Here is a 27,919-nt window from a genome sequence, read left to right as displayed (position 1 = left end):
GAGTACTATTGATCTAATTAGATCCGGATTAGAGCAGTCGCATAAACATTTATTTTGTAATCAACTGAAAGCGAAACACTGAAAAACCACATGTTCAAAGAAAACCATTACTTGTATGACCAAAAAGAGGAAAACCAAAGTGACAATAGATAACATATTTGGGTAATTTCACATACACAGATTTTTTTTTTTTTTCTTTTTATTTGCCAAAAGGGTTGAATTAAAACGCAGCGGAAGCAATATGGAAGGATAAGAAAGAAAAAAACGGCATAGTTTTACAAGCACGAGGTAGCAACACTTTCGTCTGGTACATAAGCCGGAAGAGCCAAAGTGTGTCTATATGTTTATGTTGTGTTGTGTATACATATACGTTATGGATCATACAGGGCGATATACATTTACATACGATTAAAAATCAGGTCCAGTCCATTTGGTTTGGTATCGGTTTGCTTTTCATTTTCCCTCGTGTCATAATTGTTTCTTTAATTTGAATGTCTTAATGTTTTGTATTTCAAACAGCCTTGCTTTCAAAGAGTCGTCGTTATGGTTCGGACACCGACAAACGCAGAAGACGCAGCAACATCATCCGCATCGGCCGGAATGACTCCATCCTCGTCTTCGTCCCAGTTAAGGCCGCTAACAGCATTGTCCTTCAGATCCATGTGGATGGAGTGCGGATTGCGGCCGACTACCATCGTGATGGCGTCCCCCGCAGCAGCGATCAACGGCACGGTCAAACAGCAATCGAAATCGTACGTTCGAGTATCATTAACCTAATTGTTTGTGGTGTTTGTTTGTTTCCAAACACACATTTCAAACCAATTAATTAGCACGTCAATCGCAATCGAATTGAAGAATCATTGCCCGTACTTGAAGAATCCTGTCAAAAGCTTGAAGTAGACCAGACAGATCAGCTGGCCCTCCTTTCCGGATGCGGTTGATGTAAATTCCCCTCTCGTACAAGCCGTCGGAGACGCTGAACCCGAAATCTTCGTACACCGAATCCTTGTGCAGCGTTACCTAAGCGTTGGTGAGAAAAATGGCCATCATTTCAATTGTCATTATTTCAATAATCAATCCGTTTATACTTGATGGATTTCCAAATTGGACGGTAATTGAGAACCGGGGAAGGCCGGCGCAAGGCAGTAGATAGGAGAAGCTCGCGAAGTGTTGCTACAGCTGTCTGCATCCGGCCGTTGCGGATGACTGATTTTGCGGTAGTTGCGGGGCACAGTGCTGCAGCGCTGGACGAGCGCCAAATCGCTCATGCGGATGACGGGTTCGGCCGTTTCCGCGTCGTTGCCTGGCTGACCCGGTGACGACCCAGAAGCTGAGTTGGCTGGGCTGGGCACAGGGCCGTCGACGATTACATTACACTGGACCTCGAATTGACCGCTATCGACGCTGGGAGAACTCAACATATCCCAGCTTTGTTCTCGATTGTTATTTTGCCTCCGTCTCACCGTGGCGCTCTCTGTCGTCAAAAATTTACAAACAAAATTTTTAAAAAATTAGCTTTTCAAAATTGAGATTTTTCGCGGCTTATGGACGTACCGGCCGTGTAAATCGGCGTGGAATCATTGTTGTTATTGTTGTTGCACGCTCGATTAGAGGCTCCGCTGACCCAAGATTCTACTGCGCTATCGATCGATGGCAACGGTGGCAATTTCAGAGGCAAGTAATCTTCTCTTTGCAGCTCTCCACTGTTGTGCACTTCTGCAAAGAAACAGATGATAAATAAATCAATCAAAATAGAAATATGTGTAAAACAATGAACTTACTCGCACTTGATTTGCCGATTTTAAGCGTTACGATGTCGCCGGAATTCTGTAGAATTTCAATGGCCTCCGACAAGAGTTTGCCTTGAAGTGAACGGCCGTTGATGGCCAAGAGCCGATCGCCCGGATGAAGCGCTCCGGTTCTTTCAGCCAGACCTCCTTCTGTCAATCCGGAGATGGTGATGGGGTCGTCGGGACTTTCAGTTCCAGAGATGGTTATCCCTAAAGGTCCACCGTGCCGGACGAGCTCGACGGTGTAAACGACGGGCGCTTGTTCCGGCAATTCATCGACCGACTGTTGGTTTTTATGCAATTTCAGTCTGATGACGTGTTCACTTTGCAGAATGGACAGAGCTTCGTCGATGCTTAGCATTTCAACGCGGCTGTTATTGATGGCCAATAATCGATCGCCAGCTTGGACGGAGCCCGTCCGATGGGCAACCGATCCGGCCAAGACGACGCTGACCACTAAACTTCCATCGCTGCCTCTCTGCACTTTGGCATCATCTGAGATCGTAGTCGAATCGAAATTCAATTCACCTGTTCAATAATCGCCAATGAATGATACGATAAATCACCTTGGAGACTGATGCCGAACGTGGACGAAGAGCCGGACGGTTTGATCAGTTTGAGCCAGTAGACACCGGTGGCCGGAACGACGGAATCCGCCACATCGAATTCGACATCGAGCGTCATCCGCGGTTTAGAATCTCTCATGAGTTCGACAACTTCGTCTAAATTCATTCCGGCCGTGCTCTGTTGGTTGATGCGCAGGATTCGATCGCCAGGCTGGATGCATCCGGCCCTTTTTTATTGTTATTATTATTATTATTTTTGTTGTTTAAATACATCAATAAAATGACTTCATTAAACGGTTCATTTAAAATTCACAGTACCTGTCGCACGGGCTACTGGATTCGACGTTAATGACGACGGGTGCTTCGTGATCGGGCGCCCGTCCCAAGGCAAGTCCGTAACTGCCCCGACAATCGATCTGCAGGGTGACAGTGACCCATTCCGGATGGCTGAGCATCACGCGGCCGTGACTGGTGGAAGGGCTGCCCAACGAACAAGAGCCTTTGCTCGATCCCGATTGTCCGGACGAAGCCACCGAGGCGGTTTCTAATCGTGTCGAACAGCTTTCCATCCGCTGGATGCCGGATCGCGATTTGGTTCGGCTGCTCATGCGACTGCGGATCGTGCCGCACTGCGAAGGCCTCGGGCTGGGAGGTGGCAGCAACAAACCCCTCCGGCTTCCTTGCTCTCCGTTTCTCCGCTGCAACATTCCGGCCGGAGCGACAATCAGTTTGACAACGTCGCCATTGTAATTGGTGCGCAGCAATCGCGTTACTTCCTGCACGTCCACGCCAGCAGATCCATCGAATCGAACGTCCCCCACGGCTAAGATTTGATCACCTGGATGCAGAGCGCCACACCTTATAGGAAAATTTAAATTTGAGATCCTTTTGTTCAGAGATTATGATTTTTTTTTTAAATGAAGAGAAAATACAGAAATAAGAAAAACCTTTCGGCGATGGATGCGCTTGTGATGGACTCGATGACAACAGCTCGCTGGTTATTAGTTTTCGTTGCATTTTCGGCTGCCAAATTGATGCCCAGCAGCGCCCCAGGTGATTTCTCCACTTCGACCAGTAACGGACTGTGGGCGTACTGGCTCCTGTCCACCAGAGCGACGTCGTACTCGATGATGGCCGACAACCTTAATATCATCAATCCGGAAAATGATGTCAACTTTGTTTTCGTTTCATTTGACTGGGAAAACGTTTTTTTTTTTTTTTGGGTCAGTTACTTGTCCGTCTCTCGTATCCATTTTTGCGCTTGAATTAAACTGCATCCGGCCAGCTCTCGTCCGTTGACGGATAGGACGCGGTCTCCTATTTGAATAGTTCCGTCCCTGTTTTCGAGCCGCCACGTTTTCCGCGCCGCGCAAGGAAATCAAAAATCAAGAATTCAAGATTAGAAAAACATAAAATTACAAAGTGCAGTGATTGAATGTTTGGAACGGCTTGCGCGCTCGGCGCCAGCAATCGTCCGCTTTCTCTCATAAAGAAAGATAATATTATACCTATCAGCCGGGCTGTTTGGCTTGACGTAGGTGATGATAAACGAGCGTCCGTTTTTCGTGTTGGACTCGCCTCCGCCTGTGGCGCTGCTGCTGCTGCGCAACGTAATGCCGTAACCATCGCCGCTACCGCCGACATCGCGAACCAGCCGAATTTCTTTCGTCCGCGCGCTAATGGACGTCTGCCTCTGGCTGATGATGGTCGAGCCTAGAAAATGATAATAAAACAAAACAAAAAACAAACATGAAAATAACATTTTATTTATTTATTTATTTTTTTGAAATGAGGAAAACAACAACAAAAAAAGAAAAAGACTTTTCAGATTGTGTCGTAAGACACGAACGCGGAACAAAGAAATTGGACGGGGGGGGGGATAGATTTACGAGCCGAACGAATAGATTCGGACAGATAAAAACAGAAACAGATAGATAAATAGATAGGACTCGAGAGGAAATGGAAGCATCCATCATCATCCATCGAAAATAAGAATGCGTTCAGCGTTTGACTGCGGCTGACACGCACCGTGAACCGCGGGGTACACACAGGAGATTATGGGGCACCCAACAAAAAAAAAGTGGGGCCGGTTGTGGATCAGGCGTGTCCGTAAAATAAAGGCCGACGGACATGTTACGAGTCGAAGAAGGAGGGAAAAATAAAGACGGACTCCAAAGGAAACTGTATAATATTTTAAAAATTTCAAAACGCTACGGTGAGTGAGAGATGAAGAGGGGGGGAGAAGTTATATTTCCGTCACAGTTATAACCGAGACACGCGCGCAACACAGCAAAGGTGCCTCTATATATACCAAACACGTTTTTTTTTTTTTTTTCAAAGGGTGTAGTGGGGTTTTTTTTTTTTTAAAGTAAGGGTAGGTGGCGGAGGCGCCTGATGGCGGAGTTTAGAAGAAGATGGAAAGCGCCGAGAAAGGAAACTATTTCAAAACAAAACAAAAAAGAGAATGGAAGGGAAGGAAAGCAAAACAAAAAGAGAGAAAGAGAAGAACAGAAAGAATATATAGGAATAGACAAAGAAAATGGCTGTTTAGAATAGGACAGGAAATATATCGATGCTGACGTGCGATGGGCCAAACACGGCCGGGAATCGTCGAAGCGCGCAATCGTCGAAGCCGCACACCAAAGTCGCTGTTCTTCTCGCCATTTGCCTCCCTCACGACACTCTTCTTCCATTAGGTTTCAACTACGTTCTGCTTACCCCCCCCCCATTCTATTCTATTCTTCTAAACTATGCAGCATTTTTTTGTTTTTTTTTTTATTGTCGGCATAAACCGTTCGGGATTGCCTCCTGAAAGGGGGACCACATCACACGTCTTTGATGGGTCGCCGAGTAATAACCGGCCAAAAACAAAACAAAAGTAACGACGCGAACCGACGTCTAAAAACAAAACAAAAAAAACCCCTTGCATCCAAAAGGAACTCATCGAGGGGCAAAAAATTAAAAAATAATTTAAAAAATAGAGATCTTAAACATGACAACAACCTCTGCCGTTGAAAAGACAAACGATGGCCCAGTGTGTCAAGTCATTTGGGATAACACAAAAAAGGGGGGGGGGGAATCTAAAAAGAGCAATATTTCAAATAACGGAGAAGAAGAAGAAGAAGAATAGGCCTAATAATAATGAAATGAAATTAGAAAAGTAAGGAGGGCGTTCGTTGGGCTGATTGTATACATTGACATACGGTGATGTACAACATATACGGGGTCTAGTATATATATAAGCGTTAGACTTGTCCAATTGCATAGAAACATAATGAATTTAGAGCCGAGTTGGCGACACCTCCTGCAACCGCAGACGGAAGCGCGGCACTTGCGACAAGAGACGGATGTGGGCATAGGCTCTCTTTTTTCCTCTCTAGACGGTATAGTGGGCGTTTGTGTTAGAAGCCAGGCCCCGTGCAATAACAAAAGCAAAAATCAAAGGACCGCATCGACAGCTGAACAAACCTTTCAAAATGGTGGTGTTGGATGGTAAAAAGAGAGAAACAATGTCCATGAATAACTAAATAAAAACTTGTTCCGGGTCTAGTTTTGAGTTCCAAAAAAAAAAAATGGGAGTTTTTAGATGCAAAGTATTCGTAATCGGAGAGACTGAAAACATCGATAAATCACAATTCGACGTTTTCAAAGGAAAAAAACTGTGTGTTGACCACGGAATTTTGTTCAACAAAATCTAAATGAATGAATAAATAAATTGTAAAAGAGTGGTGAAAGCGATGGCGGGACAGCTCGGTTAGCCTGAAGGGGGGGGGGGACGGATTGAAGCTCATAGCACGTCGTTTCTTCGTGTTTTTTTGGGGCCGGCTGGCAAAGAAATCGTGGGTTTGACGGTCGTCGCCGCATGCAGTCAAGCAACCGTCGCTTGATACATGCTGTCTTAACACACACCCCACACACAAGCAGACACACACGCTCACACATCAACTGGCACAAACATACAGATAACGACATACCCAATCAAGTCTTAACGATTTGTTTTGGGTTTTTCCCCCTTTTTTCTTTTAAAGCTTCCTATTTTTATTCGAGTCTTTTTTCTTCATTCGTTCATTCGATTATGCGATAGTGTCCGAAAAAAAAAAATTCGTCAAAATGGAGATGACGCGGCTGCTCGACATGATCGGGAATTACGTTACACGGCCATCAAAACACTAACGCCCTCTATTTTGCCGCTTTTTTTTTTTTAATTCAAATAAAAAATATAACAAATGACAGTCGTGTCGATCCAATGATTCCGTACACGCCGGCACAATTATAAAGTCTACGTGCGTGACATTTCTTGTGTTACGAGCGTGACCGTTATAGAGTGGCCACTCATCATTTCTTTTGTGTGTCCTGTTGGATGTTGTTTTATGATTTGTAGCCGCGGTTTCTCATTCGAAAAGTGAAATAAAATAACTTTAAATGTAAAGGGACATGGTGGAGACCAGGCCTGATGCCATCCGATAGGAAATGACGACATGGCCATCAAAGGACAGGCTCTTTACTTACGGACAAGAACGGCTTTTTAATCTCTCCGTCGTTTTATTTTTTATTTTTTATTTTCAACCTATTTTCGTCCTAATACATTTTGATTGTAGGAAACTGATTTTCTTCTTCTGCCTTTTTTCCTCCTTTTAAATCCCCCCTTTTTTTTCCTGTGTCCTAATTCGGTACCGTAACGAATCACACGCGACATTCACGTACAGCCTCCTACTATACCCCCTGCGGGAAACGAGCCATGAATTTCACTTCCATTGACATCTTTAAAAAAAAATAAAAAATAAAAAAATAAATAATAACGAACCTTCTACCCTCTCTCTCGTTTTCGTTTACGACGACCAATGTCACGAGCTTTTCGAAAAAGAACATCGTTTTTATACGGCAATGGCCTCTCGTCTTTTGACGTCTGCCGTTATTATATAGCCTCCTCTTTTTCTTTTTGCGCGCGCGTGTTATAAAATACCACTCCAATCTTGATAATCCCCCCTGTATTTGCCTATACTGGTCGGCGATACACATCATAAGGATAAATACAAGAAAAATTCCCAAAACATCTGGCCGTTAGACGGCGCCTTTTTGGACTGTTGCCTGATGCGCTGTGGGTTCCAAAGGTCCGCCAAAATAACAGGCACCAAATGATACATCAATGTGTGTAAGAGATATAAGTTGCTCTGCGTGTAAAGCCCGTCGCCTGTGGAATCTCAATCCAGCAGCAGAAGACGAAAACGAAATAAAACATCAGAGCATCGCAATGCAATGCGTTCCCTCTCCTCCCCCCCCCCCGTCTTTTCCTTGAAAAAGACATTGGAGATGGTCCTGTTGGTCTTATTATCTGGACAAGTTTTCACACAAAAGATATATATACTATACAGTGTGTAGGGGCTCCATATATATGCCGCATCACGGCGCCACACTCATTTCAAACTGTACGCTTCCTAACCAGCGAAATGGCTGTTATACGTTACGTTCAGAAAGGAATAGACGATCAAGTGGCACCCCGAGTGGCAAGTGTTCCAGAGTAAAGAAGAGCGGATGAGGGTGGCTCTTTGGGGGGAGAGTCAAGTGAGAAACAATAGCCGTCTAAAAAGCGACGCATAATACTAAAGAAAGGGAAGTGGCCCTACTTAAAGCTGAGCCATGTGCAAATGACGAGCCGCAAATTCATTATCCCCAATTTCCTTCTTTTTCCGAGAGTAGAAAATAAGAAAAAAAAAACCCTAAACCGGCATTCAAATGAGCTTTGGAACACACAAGAATTCGAAACAAAAAAAAAAATGCTAAGCGAAAAATGTTTTCTACACAACAAAAGAACGAACAGGAAAAAAAAGGTGTGAGAGGGTCTAATGCGCACCGGATGTTGTTTCCCAAAATGTACGTGGGGGGGAGGGAATGGAGAGTGGTAGCTTGTTTGGAAAACGAATGAAAGCGTATACGAAGGAAAGAGAGAGAGAGTCGATCATCCGGAGAGAAACAACAACAACAACAACAACAAAAAAAGATAATATTCCGCCATTATACAACAACAATGTCCGATGATTTTCTCTTTTTTTTTTTTTTATAGCTTAACTCTAATCGAATGTTGTAAAAAAAAGAGGGGGTAGGGATGGGTGGAGGGGGAGGCGTATAGACAAAAGGCATATGCGATTGTTACGTGTCAATAGCTCGTTAAATCGACGCGGATTCATTTCGCGTCGCCTTTTGTTTTTCTTCTTCTTCTTGCGAAATAATAAAAAAAATCAAAACAATGTCCAGACATGAGAGAATGAAAGAGAGAGAGCCACGAAAGCTCGTTAGGTCTATCTATAAGCGCCATCGGCCTGGGGCGTTGAACGCGTTCACATCATCGCCAACGACAAAAGGCCGAGGCATAAGTAACGAACCATCGTGATTTCCTCTTCGTTTGTTTACACATTACGCGAGAAAAGCACGATGGGGGGAATGTGTGTGTGTGTGTGTGTATAAAAATATATACCGGCATAGGAGCTGTTGGACGGTAGCTCATAATCGACATCCGGCTGAGTGTGTGGAAGGACGCGCTGGATGTTGTTGGACGACAATCCACCAACCGATGATCGAGCCCATCCCCCTTCATCACCTGAACAACAACAAGCGGCATTTAAAAAAAAAAGAACACTTTGTCATTGGCCATTTGTGTGTGTGTCGGCTTTGTCACACGCGCAGACCGCAACGATTGCGACGGGATGTTGCATAATCATTTCAATGAATTAATAAGAGCGGAATAAAAAGGAAACAGTTGTTCGGCACACACTTGCGCCTGTCTGTTTTCCAAGTCCTAAAAAAACGAATAACTCGCATAGGAATATAAGAATATAGGAGACAAATGAAAGTTGTAATTCTCTCCATTTCAAAAATGGCTTCGATTTGTCTCTCTCTCTCTTCTTCTTCTTCTTCTTCTTCTCTACGGAAAACGTCTGAAATGATGAATCACACACACACACACACACACCTCACAGCCAAACAGACCAAATCAAAGAGAACGTGCGCTGGCCAAAAGCGTACACCACCCGCCGCCCACGACAGATGGCCACACTTTGTCTCGCTCTTTGGCCGAAAGTACTTCGTTCAAAATTACACGGGTGAAAGTCGATTTTTGTTTTTCTATATTGTTATGCAGCGTGAGATTAACGAACAATAAGTCAACAGATTTCGTACAATTCGTCGTCCGTTGTTGAACAATCGCTCGAAGCCTTATCTCCAAAAAGAAAGAAGGATAACGATGTATTACAAAGGGAAAGGTGTGTGTGTAAGGCCCTGTTAAAGAAAATGTTAAATAAACCGCAGAGTTATATTTATTATAGGGAACCTATACGTAACACACCAACACAAAAATGTTGTTCGTTTAGATTGGTTCCTTAGCTCGTTGTTTTAAAAAATAATGATAATACTGATTAATTCATTCTGGACACACGGAAATTAACGAACCAGATCTGCTTTCTCATATACAGCCATTGCTTCTTCCTTTGTAGCTCTATGCAGCGTGTAAGTATTTTATTTTTTGAAACAAAAGGGAGGAAGCCGAGCGTGTGTGTATGTGTGTTTTACAAAAAAAGGAACTTCTTTTTTTATTATTATTATTTAATTCTTAATGGTTTTCTCCGGTAAAAAAAAAATGGGAGGAGTAAAGGAACAAAACGAAATGATATTAGATGGTACATATAGTCGAAGACTTCAAAGAAGCTAAGGGGTAAGCGATGCTGAACGGAGTATATATATAAGAAGCTCCTTGTGTGTGTGTGTGTGTGTGAAATGATCGGAAAAGCAACGGAGGGCGAGTGTGCACGTTGGGTTTTTTTTCTTTCTTGTGTTTCTGACAACGAACCGAGACGCTTTTGCGGTTCGCAATGGGAAATATGACCACCGATTGCATAGCCCTTTACAACCAAGTACTTTACACACCCCTCCCTCCACCCAAAAAAAAACCCAGCAAAAAATGAGACACGGCGTAACTTTGAAATTCTCCTTACAAAATGATGATGATGTGTGTGGCCACTTGTTAAAATTCGTACCAGTGCAAAGGTCGCATCATTTCAAACAAACTGGCTGGGCATATATTTTCCAGAAATGATAGACATTTGACTGTGTCATTACATTTTGTATTATGCATATTAGTTTGTGACTGTTTTCAAATGAGGACGGCCCGAGGTTTCACATTTACCTGGAGATGATCGTTTGGGTGGCCGGGGTGGTTTGCTCGTGCTAAAATAGCTGGACAGGGAATTCTTCAACGAAGTTAACATTTTTTCCTTTTTTTTTTTTATGTTGTGTATCGGACCGGCGCTGAGCTCACGGCCGTCGTTTCTCACACCGACCCGGGGAGAAGAAAGAAGATCAACGAACACACGCGTCTGACATGTGCGTCCCGCGGCGAAAGAACACGGAAAGAAAAAAAAAACAACACTGCCGTTCTGATTACGCGACGAGTCCGCGCTGCTGCTGGACAACTCACATCCCAAATGTGTGAACTAGTTAATACAATCAAAGAGAACACTGACTCTTTTTCTTCTTTTTCCAGATGAATACGGGCAACTGGTTAATAAAGAAGAGAGCGATGGCAACACGACAGTGAAACATTTGGGGTGGGACGGACGGATGAAGAAAAGAAAGAACGAGAGTTTTCAAAGAAAAAGGCACGAAACGAACCGTCGTGGACCAAGGCTGGCGAGCTACTGACATCCACCAAGGCCTGGCCAGCTGAAGGGGAGGGCCAGCCGTCGCAGACGGGAGGGAGGGAGACCCAAAAAAAAAAAATTATTTTGAAAAAGTTTAATTTTTTTCTTGTTGTTTTCGAACGCCGTTCCGTCGATTTTGCCCCAGAAAGTTGTGCGATCGTTTCGTTTTTGAAAATTTTGGAAAAAAAAAAAAATGATTTGGAATGGACACCATCCATTTTTTGTTTTTTTTTTCCAGACGGACTTTGTTCGTTGAATCATCAAAAAGTTTTGAAAAAAACAAACAAAGTCGATCAAAGTGGAACAAGAAATTCGACATCATTTTCAACTTTGCTCTCCCGTTCCGTCTTCTTTTTTTGTTTTTTAGCCCCCTCCCTAAATGGCGTTAGATATATATCCCCCTTCCCCCCTTAAAAAAAAGGGGTAAAGTGGTATAGATTTTTAAAATGTGCAATAAAAACGAGAAAAAGATATGAGCTCCGGTAAGTACAACGTGCGGATATAGCGGAAGCGAGAGTATTTAAAGCCGGATATTTAATAATAAACAAAACCCCTGTAATATGCTGGAAATAATTTTAAAAAAAAATCTGCATATGCTAATGAAGAAACCAAACAAAAAAGAAAAAAATATTTGTCGCCGGCCGTGTTGCCATCAAAGCGTCGCTACGATGGAGAAGCGCTGACAATAACAGCTGGAACTTTGGATTTCGTTCAGATGTTTCAGCAATTTGATTTATACCAAACACACCCACACACACACACACACACACACAAGAGCGCGTGTTATGCGAACGAACTGCATTTAACACATCCTTGTGTGACTCAGTCCACAATGACGTCTGGCGACGCACCAATCGCTCGCCAATAACATCCGTTTTATCTTCTGCCCATCTCGCGGACATCCTTCCTTCCCTCTATATGCGTTTCTATTTTGAAACAAAGCCTGAACGTATAGACCTATACGTACGTACATGTACCATTGACGTGATTGCGGTGTATATCAAAGAAATTGATTCTCCATTTCTCCGATCATCATCGACGACGGGCTCTTTCTTTTTGGGCTTTGACTATTTGCCAAAATGGCCGATGACATTTGCTCTTTTTTTCATCACGAAATGATCGGCATTCGATCAATCGCCTAAAATGAAACGAGTGCCAAAAGCGCAAAGCAAGTCGAATTCCAATATGCATTACGTCGCAGTTGAGAGTGCTTTACATTAAATTGAAAAAAGGAAAAAGAATAATGGCGTTGGGTGACACCACCCATGCCTCCGCTTTCAAGTCGGCGTGATATATACATGGCACGGCGGCATTGCCTTGTCTTATTTCCCCACGGAATTTGGGACACGCACGATTAAAAAATGGAAGAGCTTTTGTGTGTAACGAACGTTTGCGTGAAAAATGATGTCTGTTTTGATTATACCTGTCGCGTGTTGGATAACCAGCCGCTGACTATCGGATTCGATCGCAAATTCTCCATCTGTCGGTTAAAAAAAAAACAAATTCAAAATAAAAATCGCTTTGGTAATAATAAATTCATATTTTTAAACGTGAATAAATTAAATTTCAAAAGCAATTGAATTTGTATGTGTACCTCTTTTCGATGCTGGCGCTTCTAGCAGCAGAAGCTGATGACCGCGATGATGTCCCGATGATGACGTCGACGCTGTTGACGAGGCGGAAGACAGCGACGAGTGTAACGAGCAGAGCGATGGCGTTGGCGATTCAGATTCGTCTGCAAAACGCATACAATGCGCCGAATTGTACAACAAAAGTGCGTTAAAAAAAAGAAATGTGTCCTAATGCGCTAACGACTTCTCACGATTTCTTGATGCCATTAAATTCGGTAAGTCTTTTTCATTTTTTTTTTTGGGGGGGGGGGGTGGTGTGTGAAAGAAAAACAAAAACAAGAACAACACAAAAATCAGCTGACAAATTAAGGACAAAAGAGAAATAGAAGAACCGACCGTCATTCAAGAGCTTCGTAAAAGATATGGCTCTTACATGTGGGGACCCATTATATCGATGGGCGATTTCTTTTGTAACGAACTCGTGGAAAACAACAACAAAAAAAACAGCTCAAATAGTCAATGAAAAAAATGCCGAAAAGAAACCGAACTCTCTTGAAAGCTTTTTTCCCAATCTATTCTGTATGTTATAATTCCATATATCCTTTTATGTGATTTGATTTCGTTCTATTATATAGCCGCGCATTTCGGAGCTGGCGCGATCGTTAGCAGCTTCAAACGCACACACACACAAAAGAGTTGAGGGCAAAAGAAAACATGTTGCCGCGTGTCTCTCTCTGCAATAAAGTTCCGTTTAACCGCGGGAATTTGTCGCGCCTTCGAATAAATACAGTGGACACATTTGAATTCCTCTTTGTTTGTTTTTTTCGTACACGGACTCTTTCGAGAGGCTTTTGAAATTGTTGTTTTATTTCTCAATCGGAATGTTAAATTCTATCCTTTTTTTTTTTCTAACTGGGTAACTTGCCAACTGTCAACAACAACACAAAAAACGAGTAGCCGAAAAGTGCGTGTGTGGGCTAGTCCCCCCTGCCTTTTTTTCAAGAGACGCGTGTATCCTCGAACGATATCTGCTGTTGAATAACAAAATCCCGCATTCCTTTAATTTATTTATTTTTATTTTTTAAATCCTGTATAGCTCAGCTGACGCTGACGATTCAATCCTTTGAAGGCCCTCTAACGGCTAATTGAATGCCAATTCCTGGTATAAAGTCGGCCTAATCGTATCTTCACCCCGGCTCAGACATTTGAAAAAAAGGAAAACCTATATGTGGAGAGTGATGATCCATGTTGATGACAGGATCCCATTACCTCCTCCCCCACCCCGAAAAGTCGATGGATAAAACAGCTGGTGGTGGTGCTGTTGTATAGGTCAAACCCAAGTACTTTCATGGCCGTTCTCGTCAATCAAAGTAGTCCAGTGAAAATTGCGTGAGCTTTTTGATCAACACGCGAAACATTCCTGGACCCAACACATCCGCAATTTGCGTATATTATAATACAAGCGTTAGAACAAAAAAATCAACTGGAACACGTTTAAAAAACAAAAAAAAAAGTTTGTTGTCTTTCTGGAAGCTCGTGCGAGATGCGATGAGTGTTGAGGCGTTCGTTGATGACGACAAGGGCTGACAAATTCCCCAACAGCTGCAAACGGCTACACAGAGTTCGCTGTACACTTTCCCTATTATATAGAAACGAAAAAGCTTTCGAAAATGTCAGCCCTTGTTTTTGGAAGACTTCCGCCTTATTCTCTCCGCTGTAAGTTCTCCGATGCGAGCAGATGCCGAATGTTTTTGGCCAAAAATGTTTCAAATGCTTTCACCACCGCATAACTTGACCTCACTCATCATCCAGAACGAGGATCTTTTCGCTCACGGAATTCATTTATCTTTTGCGTTTTCTCATTTTCATTTCTAAATTGATGGTTTTGATGTTGATCGATATAGCGCACCTCACAATAGATACACAAAAACTACAATGTTTCTGCTTGTTAATGTCTATGTATACACTTCAAAGGCAAACGTCAGCTGCTGGGGGGTCGTTGATTGCTGCAAATGTTTGTTCGTATATATCAAAAAGAATCAAGTGGGGGCCTCGTTCGATGTCTGTCGTTCCACGCCCCCGAGATATCCAGCAATATAAATATATTGCGTATAAATATACAAGACTCGTACCCACGCAACAAGGATCACAAAACTAAAAGAAGAAAATGGGAAGAAGCTTCACAGGAAGTGTAAAACACATAAGTCACGAAGAAACTCACAACAGTTATCGATGACTTGACGACGAGATGCACATGCTCAACATTCATCGTCTTTTTCTCTTTTCTGTTTTCTTTTTTTTTTTGGAAAAACAAAATGTACTTAAAAAGCTTTTAGTTATAAAACATGATTTTTTGTTTAAAACTTTGCAGCAGTTTAGAATGTTAAGATGAATATACATATAAGAAAGAATGCCGAGGAAATAATGAAATGTTGTCTGCTATTTAATTTTCCTTCATTTTGTGGGGCAAAAAAAAAAAAAAAAGGGGCAACTGTTTTTCACGGTAAAAGCTGCGCTCGTGTTGTGTCTGTTTTATAGTGCATCCCCCCCCCCTTTGGTATATACACTTTTCGTCTTCAACCCCTAAAAACTGCTCCCGTTTTTTTGTTTTTTTTTTTTACTTCTGAGATGCACCGTGTTCCAAACAAGATCATCTGGATTTCTTCTTTTCTAAAACAATCTGATCTTTAGTTATACACGTTAGGGGAGAGAAAATTTAAAAAAAAAAAAGCGGGTGCGCGACAAGAGCGCGCTGCCAGCAGAGAAAAAACAGAATAATAATCAAGTTTAAATTTAGCAAAAAGATGAAAAAAAAAAATTATAAGGTTTCACGTCCCTGCCGGTTCAACCGCTCGCAACTGTTTTTCGTCCATACATATGTAAATAAATCGAATTTTCTTTCAAAAAAAAAAAACAAAAACAAAATGATGTGAAATTCCTTAGAGCTTTAAACTTGGAATGAAAATTTGTTTTGCGCACATGTGAGAGAGACGTGTACGAATTCCCCCCTGATGACCCCGGCCGCTGCTTTCACTTGGGGTTTTGCGAAAAATACGCAAAAGAGGGTCGGACATTTTGAAGTCCAACGACCGGCTGATGATGGATCGTTTCTTTTCTTTTAACCCCATTCTTCCATTCTGAAGGGGGGTGAAAGAGCCAGCACGTGTGTGTGTGTGTGTGGCTTTGATTTTCCTTTGAAAAGAACGTCAGACATCTTTGACCCCACATAGAAAACAGAGGCTCTACTTGTTTGTTATGTATTTTCGTCCTTTAACAAATACCTCCCCGTCTTTTTTAGGTATATAGACTGACTTTCAATACTGCATATATAATTGGGTCTTTGAGGAGAGGAGAAGGAAGAGCGGGACACGATGAAACAAAACCGGTGCCAAAGGTTTTGCTTTTGAACCAAAAAAAATAGGGCCGCAACTGGTGGAACACAAGATAACGAAAAACGAACTGTGAGAGTTGACACGATGAAGAGAGTCTCGATTGATTTACAACCGCTTATTAACTGGGCTGGATGTCTATTTCCCTTTTGCAATTTGTTCCGTTTTGTTTTGTTTTAAAATGCTTTTGATTCCCAACAAAGTGTTTCTCTTTCACTTCCCTAAATGAAATTGCTGTAAGGGCAAACAAGGGACGTGCTTTCTCGGAGTGGCCATTTTAACACAAAAAAAAAAGAACTACACGAAACTCTTTTGCTGGCTAAAAAGAATGTGATAGAAAAATAAAATATAATACAAGTTTAACCCCCACAAGAAAGAAAGTGTTTAGCCCCAGCCAACAGTCGAGTTCGAAGGCACGTTTCCACATCGTCACAGGGCTTATTTCGTGACGACGCAATCGTTGGTGGGAGATAATATAACTCACGAAAAGAAGAAGACGTCTATCTTTGAGATTTGATCTTTCTTCTTTCTTTATATCTGTGTGTGTGATGGCCCGCGGATTGCTGTTTGTTTTGTTCCGGTTATGATGCATCATCGCGAGCAGACGCCCCGAACGTACATACATCGAGACAAGCAAAAAAAGAACCCGCGCATATACATTTATTTTTTTTTTTGAAATTATTTAGTCGGTTTAAAGTCCTATACTCCCGAAAAAAAAAAAAAAAATTAAAAGAGCTTTACGTGTATATAGGATTGCAGTTGTTCTTTGACAGTCGAAAGACATTTTCATTTCCAAAGAAAAAGATAGTACGACGTAGAAGAGGAGGATCATCCGGACACACGGTTCGGCGCCAGGGCTATCACGATGACAAGGCGAAAACGTTCACGAAAATTAAAAAAAAAATGTGTCTAATGTGATGGCGGGAGGAAGAGAAAAGAAAGTCCCCGTCAGATCCTGTAGTCCTCTGGGCTTATGCATTTGTATATATACTGTATGTAACCAAGAATTGATTTGATATGCATTAGGTAAGAAGAAGAGTATACACCAATCGGTCGTGACACGCCATTTTGGCATGGGAAAAAAATCGAATAAAATCCTCGTGACTTATCTGCTTTTGACTTTCTACTTATTGTTAAGTGCGTGTGTGTATTGTGCACGAGTACACGTCGTTTCGTTTCCCTTTTTGAAGTCTTCGTTACAAGAGACATGCACAATTGGCTGGCTGATTGGCCGGCCAATTGCTTTTGGAATTCTCCCAAAAATGGTGTTGAAAACCAAATTTTTTTTTTGTTCAAAAATGAAGCGACTCCCTCGACAAAAATGAGAACCAATTGCGTCTGTCAGTGTAGTTGGGTCTTTTAAAACTAAATAAATGATGAAGGCCGTATGAGGCGTGGGAGAAAGGAGGACGGTGTATAGAACATCTTCATTCCGTCCGATTGGTTTCTTATTGTCGGGCACATCATCCGGCCATTGCTGATGTCCCCTTAAAAAATAGAAATGGACCTTTGACGGCTAGACTGCGAAAAGAAAGCTTTTGAAATTGAGCCATTGAAACTGTGCCGCTTTCTGCTGTGACCAAGTTGAATAGAACAAAAAATACAAAACAAGATGCGACACTATATCAGCATTCCAGGATGACGTATATAAAAATGGGAGGTGGAAGTCGATGACCCGATATTAAAAAAAAAACAAAAACAAAAACTAGATAAATAAATTAAAATGAATGCCAGTAAACTCTGGTCTTGTTTATAAAAAATGCCGCATGCACAGCGATGATGGTCTATTCCGAATTGACATAAACTCTCCCCTCCTATTTCGCTTGTGTATATAATCTTGCCACATCAGCGAGTGATATTTACCGACAACATTCCAGCACACAGCGATGATGGATAGTGCAACTGTTTTGAATAACACGAACGTAATGAAACGAAGAATTTCTCAACACCCCAATTTGTCGAATCACAGTCCCCCCCCGTCTACATCTATTTGCCCCACACACACACACAAAAAAAAACAAAAGACGGATTGCATTTCGATTTGATTTGATATACTTTTCTCATCTAATCGGATCGTTATATCATAAGTGAAACGATTTCAATTTGCTGCGCGTCGAAATGAAGTTTAAGCCAAAGATAAAAATACCTTCGTTGACTTGCTCAAGTTCTTAACTCTTCCACACACACACACACACACACAAAATGTGCATCTCGTTATTTCTTGAAATCGTTTCTATGCTCTCTCACAGAGTTATAGGGTAGGTCCGTAACCAAATATCGTGACAACGACAGTCAAGGAGGGGGAAATGCCGCCCGGATAAAATTGCGGCATCATCAACGTCAATGTGAGTTGTGTGCATTTCTTTCCCGCTATTTAAAAAAAAATTTATGTCTATACATTTCAAAGATTTAAAAAAAAACTATGTACACTTCATTCTTTCACATTATAGTACAGCGAGCTGTATTTCTGCCAATGCTATCTCTCATTGTATATTTATTATATAATCCGCTAAGGAAAACGAGATAAGAATAAAGAAAACAACAAAACAAAACATAATAATAATCATGTTTCTTTCTTTCTAACTGGACGTCGATGGGGGGGTATCAGTCTGATTTAGAATGGACTGAAAGACGGGGTTGGGTGCGGGCCAGCTGCTGGAACACGCCCAGCGACAAATCCCACTGAGTGTAGCGGCTCGGTAACTGCGCCAGCTCGGCGGGCAATTTGAAATCGAGACATGTCTGCTGGAAGACGGGCCTGATAATGTCCAGCACGCCGTGATCCAGCGTTGGGAAGAGATGATGCAGGACGTGATTGCCGTACATGGTCAACTCGGCTAATAAAATGCCATCCACGTCTTTGCGATCGCGAACAGCGTCCAGCTGACCCAGACCCCAATCGTTGCCGTACTGGAACGCTCCGTCTCCGGCGTGATACATGTCCGGATGATGGTGAGCTGCTATGATTCCGACGATGGCGAACAGATAACTACTCGTTCCGTGTACGACTAGCCACAATTTAACAGCTTGAACGAACGGGCAGCCCAGCCACCAAATGAGGAACAATTGAACCAACGGCAGCAAGTTCTCCGGCCGCAAACGCTGCTGACCAATGGCGATCGTAACGATCCGTTTAAAAGCTTCGACGAAGAAGAACAGGTACGACACAGTGAAGATAACCAAAGGGATCACGTAGCGCTGGGTCAGTGATTTCGAATGAACACGAAAGTCGACGTAAGGCTCGAAATCGGACAGTTCAAAATCCCACAACGTATTGGTGTAACCATGGTGACTAAGGGCGTGGGTAATGCGCCATTCGTAAGACGACAAGAGTCCCAAATCCCAGCAAAACATCCTCCAGTTGTCCTTTTTGTGGTAGAAATTATGCGAGCAATTGATGATGAGCATCAGGACAATTCCGGCTAACATGGCAACCATGTACGACTGCGTCCAGGCAGTGGCAACCAACAGCGTGAAAAACGTGAAAAGGAGGCGATCCTGGACGGTGGTGATTCGTTTGTGTGCCGCCTCCTTTTCTTCGCGACTCACTTTAGTGGAGAGATGTTGATGAACGCGTTCTTTTAGGGTCATGTAGAAGCCGTCAGCTTCGAAAGTGTAGGGCGAATTGCGAGAACCTACAGCCGGTTGGACGTAGTATTTGGCCAGGACGGTGCGAACGTGAGGATTCAAGTGGGAATATTCGAAAGCTTCGGTGATGTCCATTCCGCGCGTCACTTCCAGCCATTGACGGCCACCTGGATGGATCTTAATGAAATCTGACAGATCGTAAAGCTTATCGCCGACGCGCCACAGATGACCGTACCCATCGTCCGCCGTCCGGCCGGCTAACCATTGAGCTGCTGTTTTCAGTGGATGGTCACGTAATGTGGGATATTTGCGAAATCCGTCTTTTGAATAAGGTTCTTCCATGGTTGATTGTTTGATTTCCACTTTTTTGTTTCCCCCCTTTCCCACGATTTGAGGGCAGTGTAACACAAATTGAGGTTTCGAGAGGGGAATGATCGGTCCTCCAACTGGGAGTTTGACCAGAGTTACACTGACGGAATTTTTGGGTAATGCAAGGAGGGGTACCAGTTGATCTTGTTGGCCGATGATAAATGCAAAAGCAAATAAAAAACAAGTTCTAATCGTCGTAAAGTTCTCGTGCGCTCTTCGTTTGTTTGTTTAGTAGAGTTTGTTTTGCTTTATGATTGTGCGTTTTCTCGATTTGTCCTTTGATTTCTCTAACTGCTAGAGACATCTAGCGGTAAAATTAACAACTCGATGCAAGGGTGCCAACGTAGGTCGGATTTTTAAAAAAATGAATCAAAATAAGAGTTGAATTACGTTTGTTTTTTGTTTTTTTTGGCCAAGTGCCCACTTTTGGAGATGTTCATTCACTATAGTTCACTCGTTTTTTTATTCTCCAACGAAAAGAGTAATGCAACTACGTTAGCACGGCGGGCTGTTCAAGATCGTCAATCCTCATGACGGTCTCTCCGACACAATGTTGGCAAAAAGCCGCTTCTTCGTTGGGAGGCGTTCAAATGGGCTCCACGTAACGAACACACAACTCACGCAGAGACACTTGATCGAGTGTTCGTCTCAAATGGACAAGAGATGCAATTCCTCCTGACTATTTTGTTTTTTTCGCCAGCGATCCTTTTACTTTTCTAGCAGTCAAAGAAACAGAAAACGAGAGCGAAACGAAAGTCAAAACGCAATTGTTGGTGTTTGCTTAGCTTTGAATTCAGCTTGCAACGCGCTCGATAAGCAGCGAAAAACAAGGACCTTATTTACGAAGTAACAAGACACACTGCCAGAGTCTCATGGAGACGAGTGGGAACGAGCGACGTCAACGTTTCCAAGCCGAACAAAGTCGACTAAAGAAATTTAGCCACTCGCAAACATTAATACGGTACATGCATAAAAACCGTCTGTGTATTAAAACTAGCTCAAATGCCTTGCGGCTATCAAAACCCGCTATTATTTTCTTTTTCCTATATATATACCCCCAAAATTTCTTTCCCTACCAATTTCAGGGGAATCCCAAGACCTAGGACCTACAGAATTCGTTGTGTTATTTTGCGCTCTAGATAATAAAAAAATGGTGAGTGTAGTGGCCAACTGTAATGCGAAAATAAGAGAAGCTCCATCAAGGCCTTTTGCTGGCCACGTATAAGTCGAACAAATAACACGAGTTGGCCACTGCTTGACCGTGTTTACGAGAAGGATGTCAGCATACTCGTAACACTGGTTTACAGTTTAACCCGGACACACACAAACACCTAGATGGAAATATTTTGTGTGTGTGTGTGGAGGGAGGGGGGTAGGGGGAAACCTGATTATTAAGCAACTCAAAAGTATAACGGTAAATCCATAAGATTTTGCTGTCTAATCGAGAACAGCTTGAGGTGAAGAGAAACACTTGCAAATGCGAAAGGCAAATCACGTGAGGATGGCGTCTGTCCAGATAAAGACGTACTGTACAAGGATGTAAAAGAACCCAAAATTGTTTGGTAATGAGTGGCGGACGTGAGCGACAACAGCGAGCAACTCAACAAGAAATTTTATTTTGCAGACTGCCAGCAAAATGGCCAACGATCACGACCAAATCTAACGGATTCAACCGACTGTCTGCCAACTTGCGGCCATTCGCATCGACCTTTGCCAATCTTTCGTAATATCAAAAATAAATTCAAACAGAAAAACAAAAACAAAAAACGAATTCTTTCCTAATTCATTCTACTGCAAAAGAGGAAAATTCAATTTTTTGGGGAAATGTTTTGGTCTTCCGAGGTGGGGCGTGATGTCTGTTTTCCAGCGTAGGTCTATATACATCGTTGACTATGCAGTTCATCGCAACAGACGCAATTACCGCTCACGCAGTTCCTTATATATATTCCCAGCGTCTTCTTTTCTATGCTCCCCCCTCTTTCCGACTGCGTATAACTCTTGTGTCTCGCATCGGCTCATTATTCATCGAGTTTCAGTAACACGAAGCAGCAGTTCCTTGCGTCTTTTCACTTCTCTCCTCTGTTTGGGATAAAAGTATATCTCAACGTGAGAAAAAACAAAAAAAAATTCAAAACAAACGGCAAGGAGGTCTGCTGCCCATTCTCACGAAACGTGTCGGAACTCTAACCGCAAAATGCGGAAGCTTTAGGCGACGTCCTTCGTCATCAACTCCCCGACGGATCACCTAATTTTCTGTTGGATGGAAAAGACTAGACACCGTCGGTAAAGGAAGCGATGACGGACGGTCTCGTTTTCCATCCAACCTCTTTTCTTTTCTTTTTCTTTTAACGTCCCGCTGCCATTTTATCAACACGCTCGTTCCCCGCGCTGTCCCGCCCCATCGTTCGTTTTGTCACAGAGGTAAAAAAGCTTAGGCCTTGGTATCTCTGTTTTGCGTGACTTGTGCGCGGCTGGCACCAACTCTGACGTCCGGCAGCGCAGAAAAAATAACACATTTGCCACGTCTTTCAACTGTCGCCCCCTTTTCTTCTTTCTTTTCAAACTCGGCGGTGCGCGGTGACGTGATCGAGCCCGCTGTTAAGTTTGAAAGCTCCGCACGACACGCTAAATCAACAAAAAAAGGAGAAAGCCCTCAAAACAAGAAAATGAAACTAAACGGGTGTCACAACCGAATGACGGGCCACCCGTCGCGCAACATATTTTTGAACGCTTGTCACATTCGACGAGCTTTGAGTGGAGAAAGAAAAGAATATCAGCCTGCCTCTCTGAAAAATCCAAAATCCAAATTTTTTCTTTAAAAAAAAATTAACAGAAAAACAAATAATAATAAATAAATAAATGAAAAGATAAAAGAATGGGTGGTTTGTTTGTTGTTCCGGTCACCGGATCTGTCAACGGGATCGCCGTCCGTTCCACACACACACACACACCGGCCTGCGTATATATATGTACTGTATATCGTCATCTAAATGGGCCGGCGGTGTGTAAAAAATATATAGAGAGAGAGGGGGGGTCTAAACGAAACCACTTAGAAGATGAATGGGAAACTGTTTGCGTCCCATGTGCTGCTGCTCCTTATTATTGTTATGATTATTATGATACATGACGGGCATATACTGCTATTCACTCTCTTTATATAGTCATAAACGGACAGCAGCTTGTTTCTTTTTCCCCCCTCATTGTTTATCAGTATATGGTATACGTTATACATGCGCTTTCGTCGTTATATGTTCGTCTCCTACTTGTTTTGCGTGTAAGTTTTATGTATCCTTTTTCCCACCCAAATATATGATTATAATACTGGCCTTATGTAATACACAGCCATCGTGTAGTACCATAACCTTCCCCCCAGTTTGGGGCCTTTGCTACACGATTTTTCGACCACATCGTATAAGTCCAGTCTGGCATTTTTTTGTTTTGTTTTATTTATTTATTATGATTTTCTCAGAAGAGGGAAGTCCATAAAAAAAAAAAAAAGAAATTGTTTTATTTCTTAATAAGGTAAAGAACAACATTTTTTGTTTTTTGTTTTGTTCAAGTCGAATAGTTTGCAGGTTTCCAATCCATTAGCAATGATGACTGTGTTTTCGTCGTTCCTTGTACGGAATTTGGGCTCAAAGACGTTCGTTTCAAAGCAAAACGAAATGTGATGGATGATTCAATTGGATGAAACTCGACCGTCTCGCTTGCGCGCCCGCGGATACATATGCCAAATAGTACATATTTAAAAGGGAAAAACACAAAACAAAAAAAGGCCTAATCCGGCGTGACGGAGCCTGTTTTTAAAAGCGGATGTGACAGCTTCTCTCTCTCTCTCTTTTTGTTTAACAATCTCTCTCCCTTTTTTTTTTTTTGTGGAAAACCCCCCCAGCTGCGTGCTTTAGCATTCACATTCTCATTATTGCATACAGTTTTTTTTTGTTTTTTTCAAATAGTATAGTTATAGTAGTCTAAGTAAATTGTGTCCGACACACGGGCAAAAGCTCCACACCCAGCCCTAAAAACTGAGTGGATATATTATTTAGCTTCACGTATATAAAGAAAAGTCCATACATGTCGCGTATATTATCGGACATTTAATGCCTTTTACCATGATGATTTTGATTGCATTCTGTATTTTTTTGACAGCTCCGAGATTGTTATCTGCGCTCGTTAGCCAAGAAAATCACCGGAAAAGATTGCGGGAAAACAAAACAAACACAGGCGATGAAGTTCTTATTGTCGGGGCGCGCGTTCGATGGAGAGAAAAAGCGAACCAAAATATATACGTTCGTACCGCAGGGCCAGAACAGAGAGGCCACCACCATTTCCCCCCTTTGCTCTATACGCCAATGCTGTAGAAATCAAAAGGAAAGTGCATATACACGCATTTCAGACTAGCGCGTTCTAACACTCTTTTGAAGTGCGGCAGCTGGCCGCAGCCCGTAGCACCGCCAGCGATTTATACATTAAAGCTTCTAAAATAAAATGAAAGAGGCAGAAAAGAATAGACGGAACGAGCCAAAACAAAGGGCATATACCGGAAGTCATCAAGGAAAAAAAAAAAAAAAAAAAAGAGAGAGAAAAGGGAGAAAAATAGCGAAACAGCCAAAATCAACAATACTATACACACACCCGAACTGACTGCGTTTCCCTCTTGTATAGTACAGTCTACACGTTGACTGGATAACGACAGCATTGGAACAACATCACGTTCACACACACGCGTTCGGTCAGACACGGATATTGGAATCACTTCCGTCCTTTGCAACCGTGGCTGAGCTTTTGTAATTCAGCGGGGCACAAATTATTTCAAGGCTTCGTGTATAACATATATACCTTTCAGACAATAGTTTTTTTTCCCAGCAGGTGAGCAGTCGAATTATCAATTCTCTTCTCTTTTGTTGTTGTTATTTTTATGATTATTATCATTATATTATCATAATAATAATAACAACAAATCCTGGGTTTTCTTTTTGGTTCGTTCGTTTTTTGTTTTTTTTTTTCTGATGGGGAAAACATCAACAAGCCATGGACGACTGCTGTTTAGTTTCATTTTTCACATCAGTCGAACATTTTTTTTTTTCTTTTTCACTCTGCGCTTCACAAACTCCAGTCACCAACTTCAAAATGCTGTGAGTTGCAGGCTCGATGTGCGAGAGAAAAAGAAGAAAACGGCTGTTGACGCATACCACCCCGCTGCTCTCCGCCGTTTTGCCTAATGGAGCAGCAAGAGAGCACAGCAGTTCTCTTCATGTCTTTTTACCACCGTTTTTTTTTCTTCTTCTTCTTCTTCCTTCCCCACCGTTAAAAAAGAAGCATATAGCATATATAGACTAAAGAGTGTACATAGAAATACAGCTGAGAGTCCCCCCTTTCAAACGCCATTTCAAGAGGTTATGTATATTATATATATATAGGGCCTTCAGCAGTCAGCAACAGAAACCTGCTAGAAGGAGATGGGGGGGGGGGACGACCCTCTTTAACCGCATAGACCGTTTAAGAAATGTCGATTCGAGAGGAAGTTGAAAACGGATGGAGTGAAGTGAAAAAGCGCAACACTTTTGACTTTGGGCAGCTCTTTTGTTGTTGTTGTTTTCAAACAAAAGGGACGAGCTAATCGCATTGAAACACACAGCCGCTATGTGTGTCTATATATCCACGTTATACGTGTATACGAGATAAGCGGCGGAAAATTGCCGTTAAGGAGGATATCAAAAAATGTTGTGTTTGTCTTTTGATTTTAACGTTTCCCCCTCTGTACCTTTTTTTTTTTTTTTTCGGTAGCAGCTTTTTTAGCACCGCCCGGAATTCTGGGAGCTGCTGCACTTGTGTCTTCTTGAGTGACGCGACTACACACACAAAAAACCCGTCATCTTAAAAATAAAAGATGGGAGAGGGGACAGGAAGAAAGAAAACGGACGTTTTGGAGGAAACGAACGTCTTTAGCATTTCAGATTTATTGTGATTGGCTGTGTGCAGTGCAAGAAAATGAAACGAGACAATAAGTCTATAAGGGAAAAGATGCGGCCCTGTAAGGAAGAAGCGGAGCTATGCCTATGTCTTTCGGGTTGTCTAATCAGTCGGCAAAAAGCATGGAGTCGTTGAAAACAAAAACAAAATTAAAACAAAAAGGAACAGAAAAAAAAGCCGAGTGTCTTTTTTTAAAAATAGTTTGGAAACTGTACGAGACGAGGAAGCAAAAAGGAGAAGAACCGGCGGAGAAAGGAAACAAGAGAGACGAAAGACAAGAAAGAATAACGACGAAGAAAAGAAAAGAGAGGACATGACATCTCTTCTTGGGGCGCTGCAAGAAAATTTGTCAGCCATCAACGTAAATAAGAGACCATCCATTCGAATGATGTACACGGACGAGCACACGTTCGGCCAGCCCCAAATTTCCAATTGCGCCCCATTCGAAATGCAGCACATCAACGTCAAATGTCGAGTCCTATTTGATTACCGTAGGCCACAGAATCCTACACACCCCCCCCGATCTAAATATACCTGACCGCGCTGCTTGTAATAACATCTACAGCACGCAAATACATCGATCTTGACACTGAAATTTGGAAAAATGAGCAAGTCACACGAGCAAAAGAAACTCACCGCGAGGAGACAAGCTGATGGATTGCAGGGCTTTTAACCATTTCATGATTGCGCTTGTAATTCCGAACGGCGGGTGACTCTTGTCCAATGATGATCAACGTATTCTTTTGTTTGTTTTTTTTTCACTAACGGCTGATATCAGAGTTCATTGTCAATCCTGAAAATGGTTTCCTATTTTTACTTCACAGTGCGTGCCACTCTTGTTTGTTTTTTTCCAAACACTGTGCGTCAAACAGAGCGTGATGATGAACGTTAGCTCCCGCGCTGAGCTGAGGAACGACTGCCAGAGCCACGGTAGCGGATCGCTAAAGAGTCCCGCGAGAGTCCACCACCCAGACCCACCCCTCTCTCTCTCTCTCTCTCTATCTCTCTGTCAATATATAAAAGAGTAGCGAACGAAACGGAAAGAAAAAAAAGAGAGAGAGAAAGGAAATAGAGAGACAGAGTTCCAAAAAAGCTATGGTTATGCTGGCCAACTGTATATACACGTTTTCCTTTGAACTTTCTGGCTGTTTTAAGCCAAACTGCTAAACATTCCAGTCGTTTTCTTTATATTCCTCCTTTTTTTTTTATTTCTATTTATCTTTCTGCCTTCGTCTCTTTCTTTAGATTGTTTTGACTATATATTTAGTGATGGGAGTTCCGATGTCCGACTGTAAATCAGCTGAATTGCGGCTCGGGGTAAATACAATATGAATCTGTCGTCGCTTTCAGCCTCCTCATTAACTTGAAAGGGAAAAGAAAACCATCAAGACGAATTCATTTTCTGCTATTGATGGAATTCCCTGGCTATAGGGATGCATTACATTATGACTTGATTTTTATGATGATTACCTTTGGCTTTTTTTTTTACGGCCTGGAAAATGGAGAAGAAAAAAAGGGGGGGGCGGAAAATTTCGTTCCGCTGCTCATGTCCGTTTCAATAATCCGTTTAGTAGTTTTTTTTTTTATGTGAGGAAGAAAGGAAAGAAGAAAAAAAAAACGGGATTGAAAAAGTGCATTTAATAGCCAATTAACGAGCAAAACAGCGGGAGAGCTCCATCAATAGGTTGACGTTGATGTCCATTAAGCAAACGCGATAGAAATAAATATTGGTGTAAAAAATAAAAAGATGAATATAAAAACGATGGCCTATCTATATACCTTGAGCAGCCATTTAACTTCGTATAAACCTGATTTGATTTGCCCATGGGCAATTTCTTAAACGGCCAAAAGATCTTGTGGTTCTTCTTTTTGGCTTGTACAACTATAACAAAACATCAATAAACTGTGCGGTTTAAAACATATAATAGAGACACACGAGACACCCAGATGGCCGGTATGATTTATTTCCACTGATTCTTTTTT

The 27,919-nt window shown here is 42.2% G+C and overlaps 2 protein-coding genes across 4 annotated transcripts; both read right to left on the bottom strand.

Annotated features, from left to right (window-relative positions):
* Nucleotides 1-28: 28 nt before the first annotated feature.
* On the bottom strand, nt 29-26,853 carry LOC116918924 (glutamate receptor-interacting protein 2). Of its 3 annotated transcripts, XM_045171299.1 has the most exons (13): nt 26,573-26,853; nt 12,641-12,781; nt 12,470-12,526; nt 3,865-4,069; nt 3,589-3,693; nt 3,304-3,498; nt 2,675-3,214; nt 2,357-2,583; nt 1,782-2,285; nt 1,555-1,716; nt 1,089-1,474; nt 871-1,020; nt 29-773 (listed from the first exon to the last, which is right to left on the bottom strand). In XM_045171299.1, the coding sequence occupies exons 1-13, from the start codon at nt 26,616-26,618 to the stop codon at nt 528-530; spliced, it is 2,964 nt and encodes a 987-aa protein (XP_045027234.1). In that variant the 5' UTR covers nt 26,619-26,853; the 3' UTR covers nt 29-527. The 3 variants fall into 3 exon arrangements, with proteins under 3 accessions (XP_045027234.1, XP_045027236.1, XP_045027235.1); XM_045171301.1 differs by lacking the exons at nt 12,470-12,526; nt 12,641-12,781 and having other exon boundaries at nt 26,573-26,852; XM_045171300.1 differs by lacking the exons at nt 12,470-12,526; nt 12,641-12,781; nt 26,573-26,853 and adding an exon at nt 10,533-11,049.
* LOC116918929 (cytochrome b5-related protein) lies at nt 18,444-20,895 on the bottom strand. Its single transcript, XM_032924722.2, has one exon. It carries the CDS (start codon nt 19,934-19,936, stop codon nt 18,611-18,613), a length of 1,326 nt encoding a protein of 441 aa, XP_032780613.1. The 5' UTR covers nt 19,937-20,895; the 3' UTR covers nt 18,444-18,610.
* Nucleotides 26,854-27,919: the final 1,066 nt, after the last annotated feature.

The sequence above is a fragment of the Daphnia magna genome, linkage group LG3, assembly GCF_020631705.1.
Source record: "Daphnia magna isolate NIES linkage group LG3, ASM2063170v1.1, whole genome shotgun sequence".
In the NCBI taxonomy this organism is placed as follows: Eukaryota; Metazoa; Arthropoda; class Branchiopoda; order Diplostraca; family Daphniidae; genus Daphnia; species Daphnia magna.
Note: the sequence above shows the minus strand (reverse complement) of the source record. Positions and strands in the feature narration are given on the sequence as shown.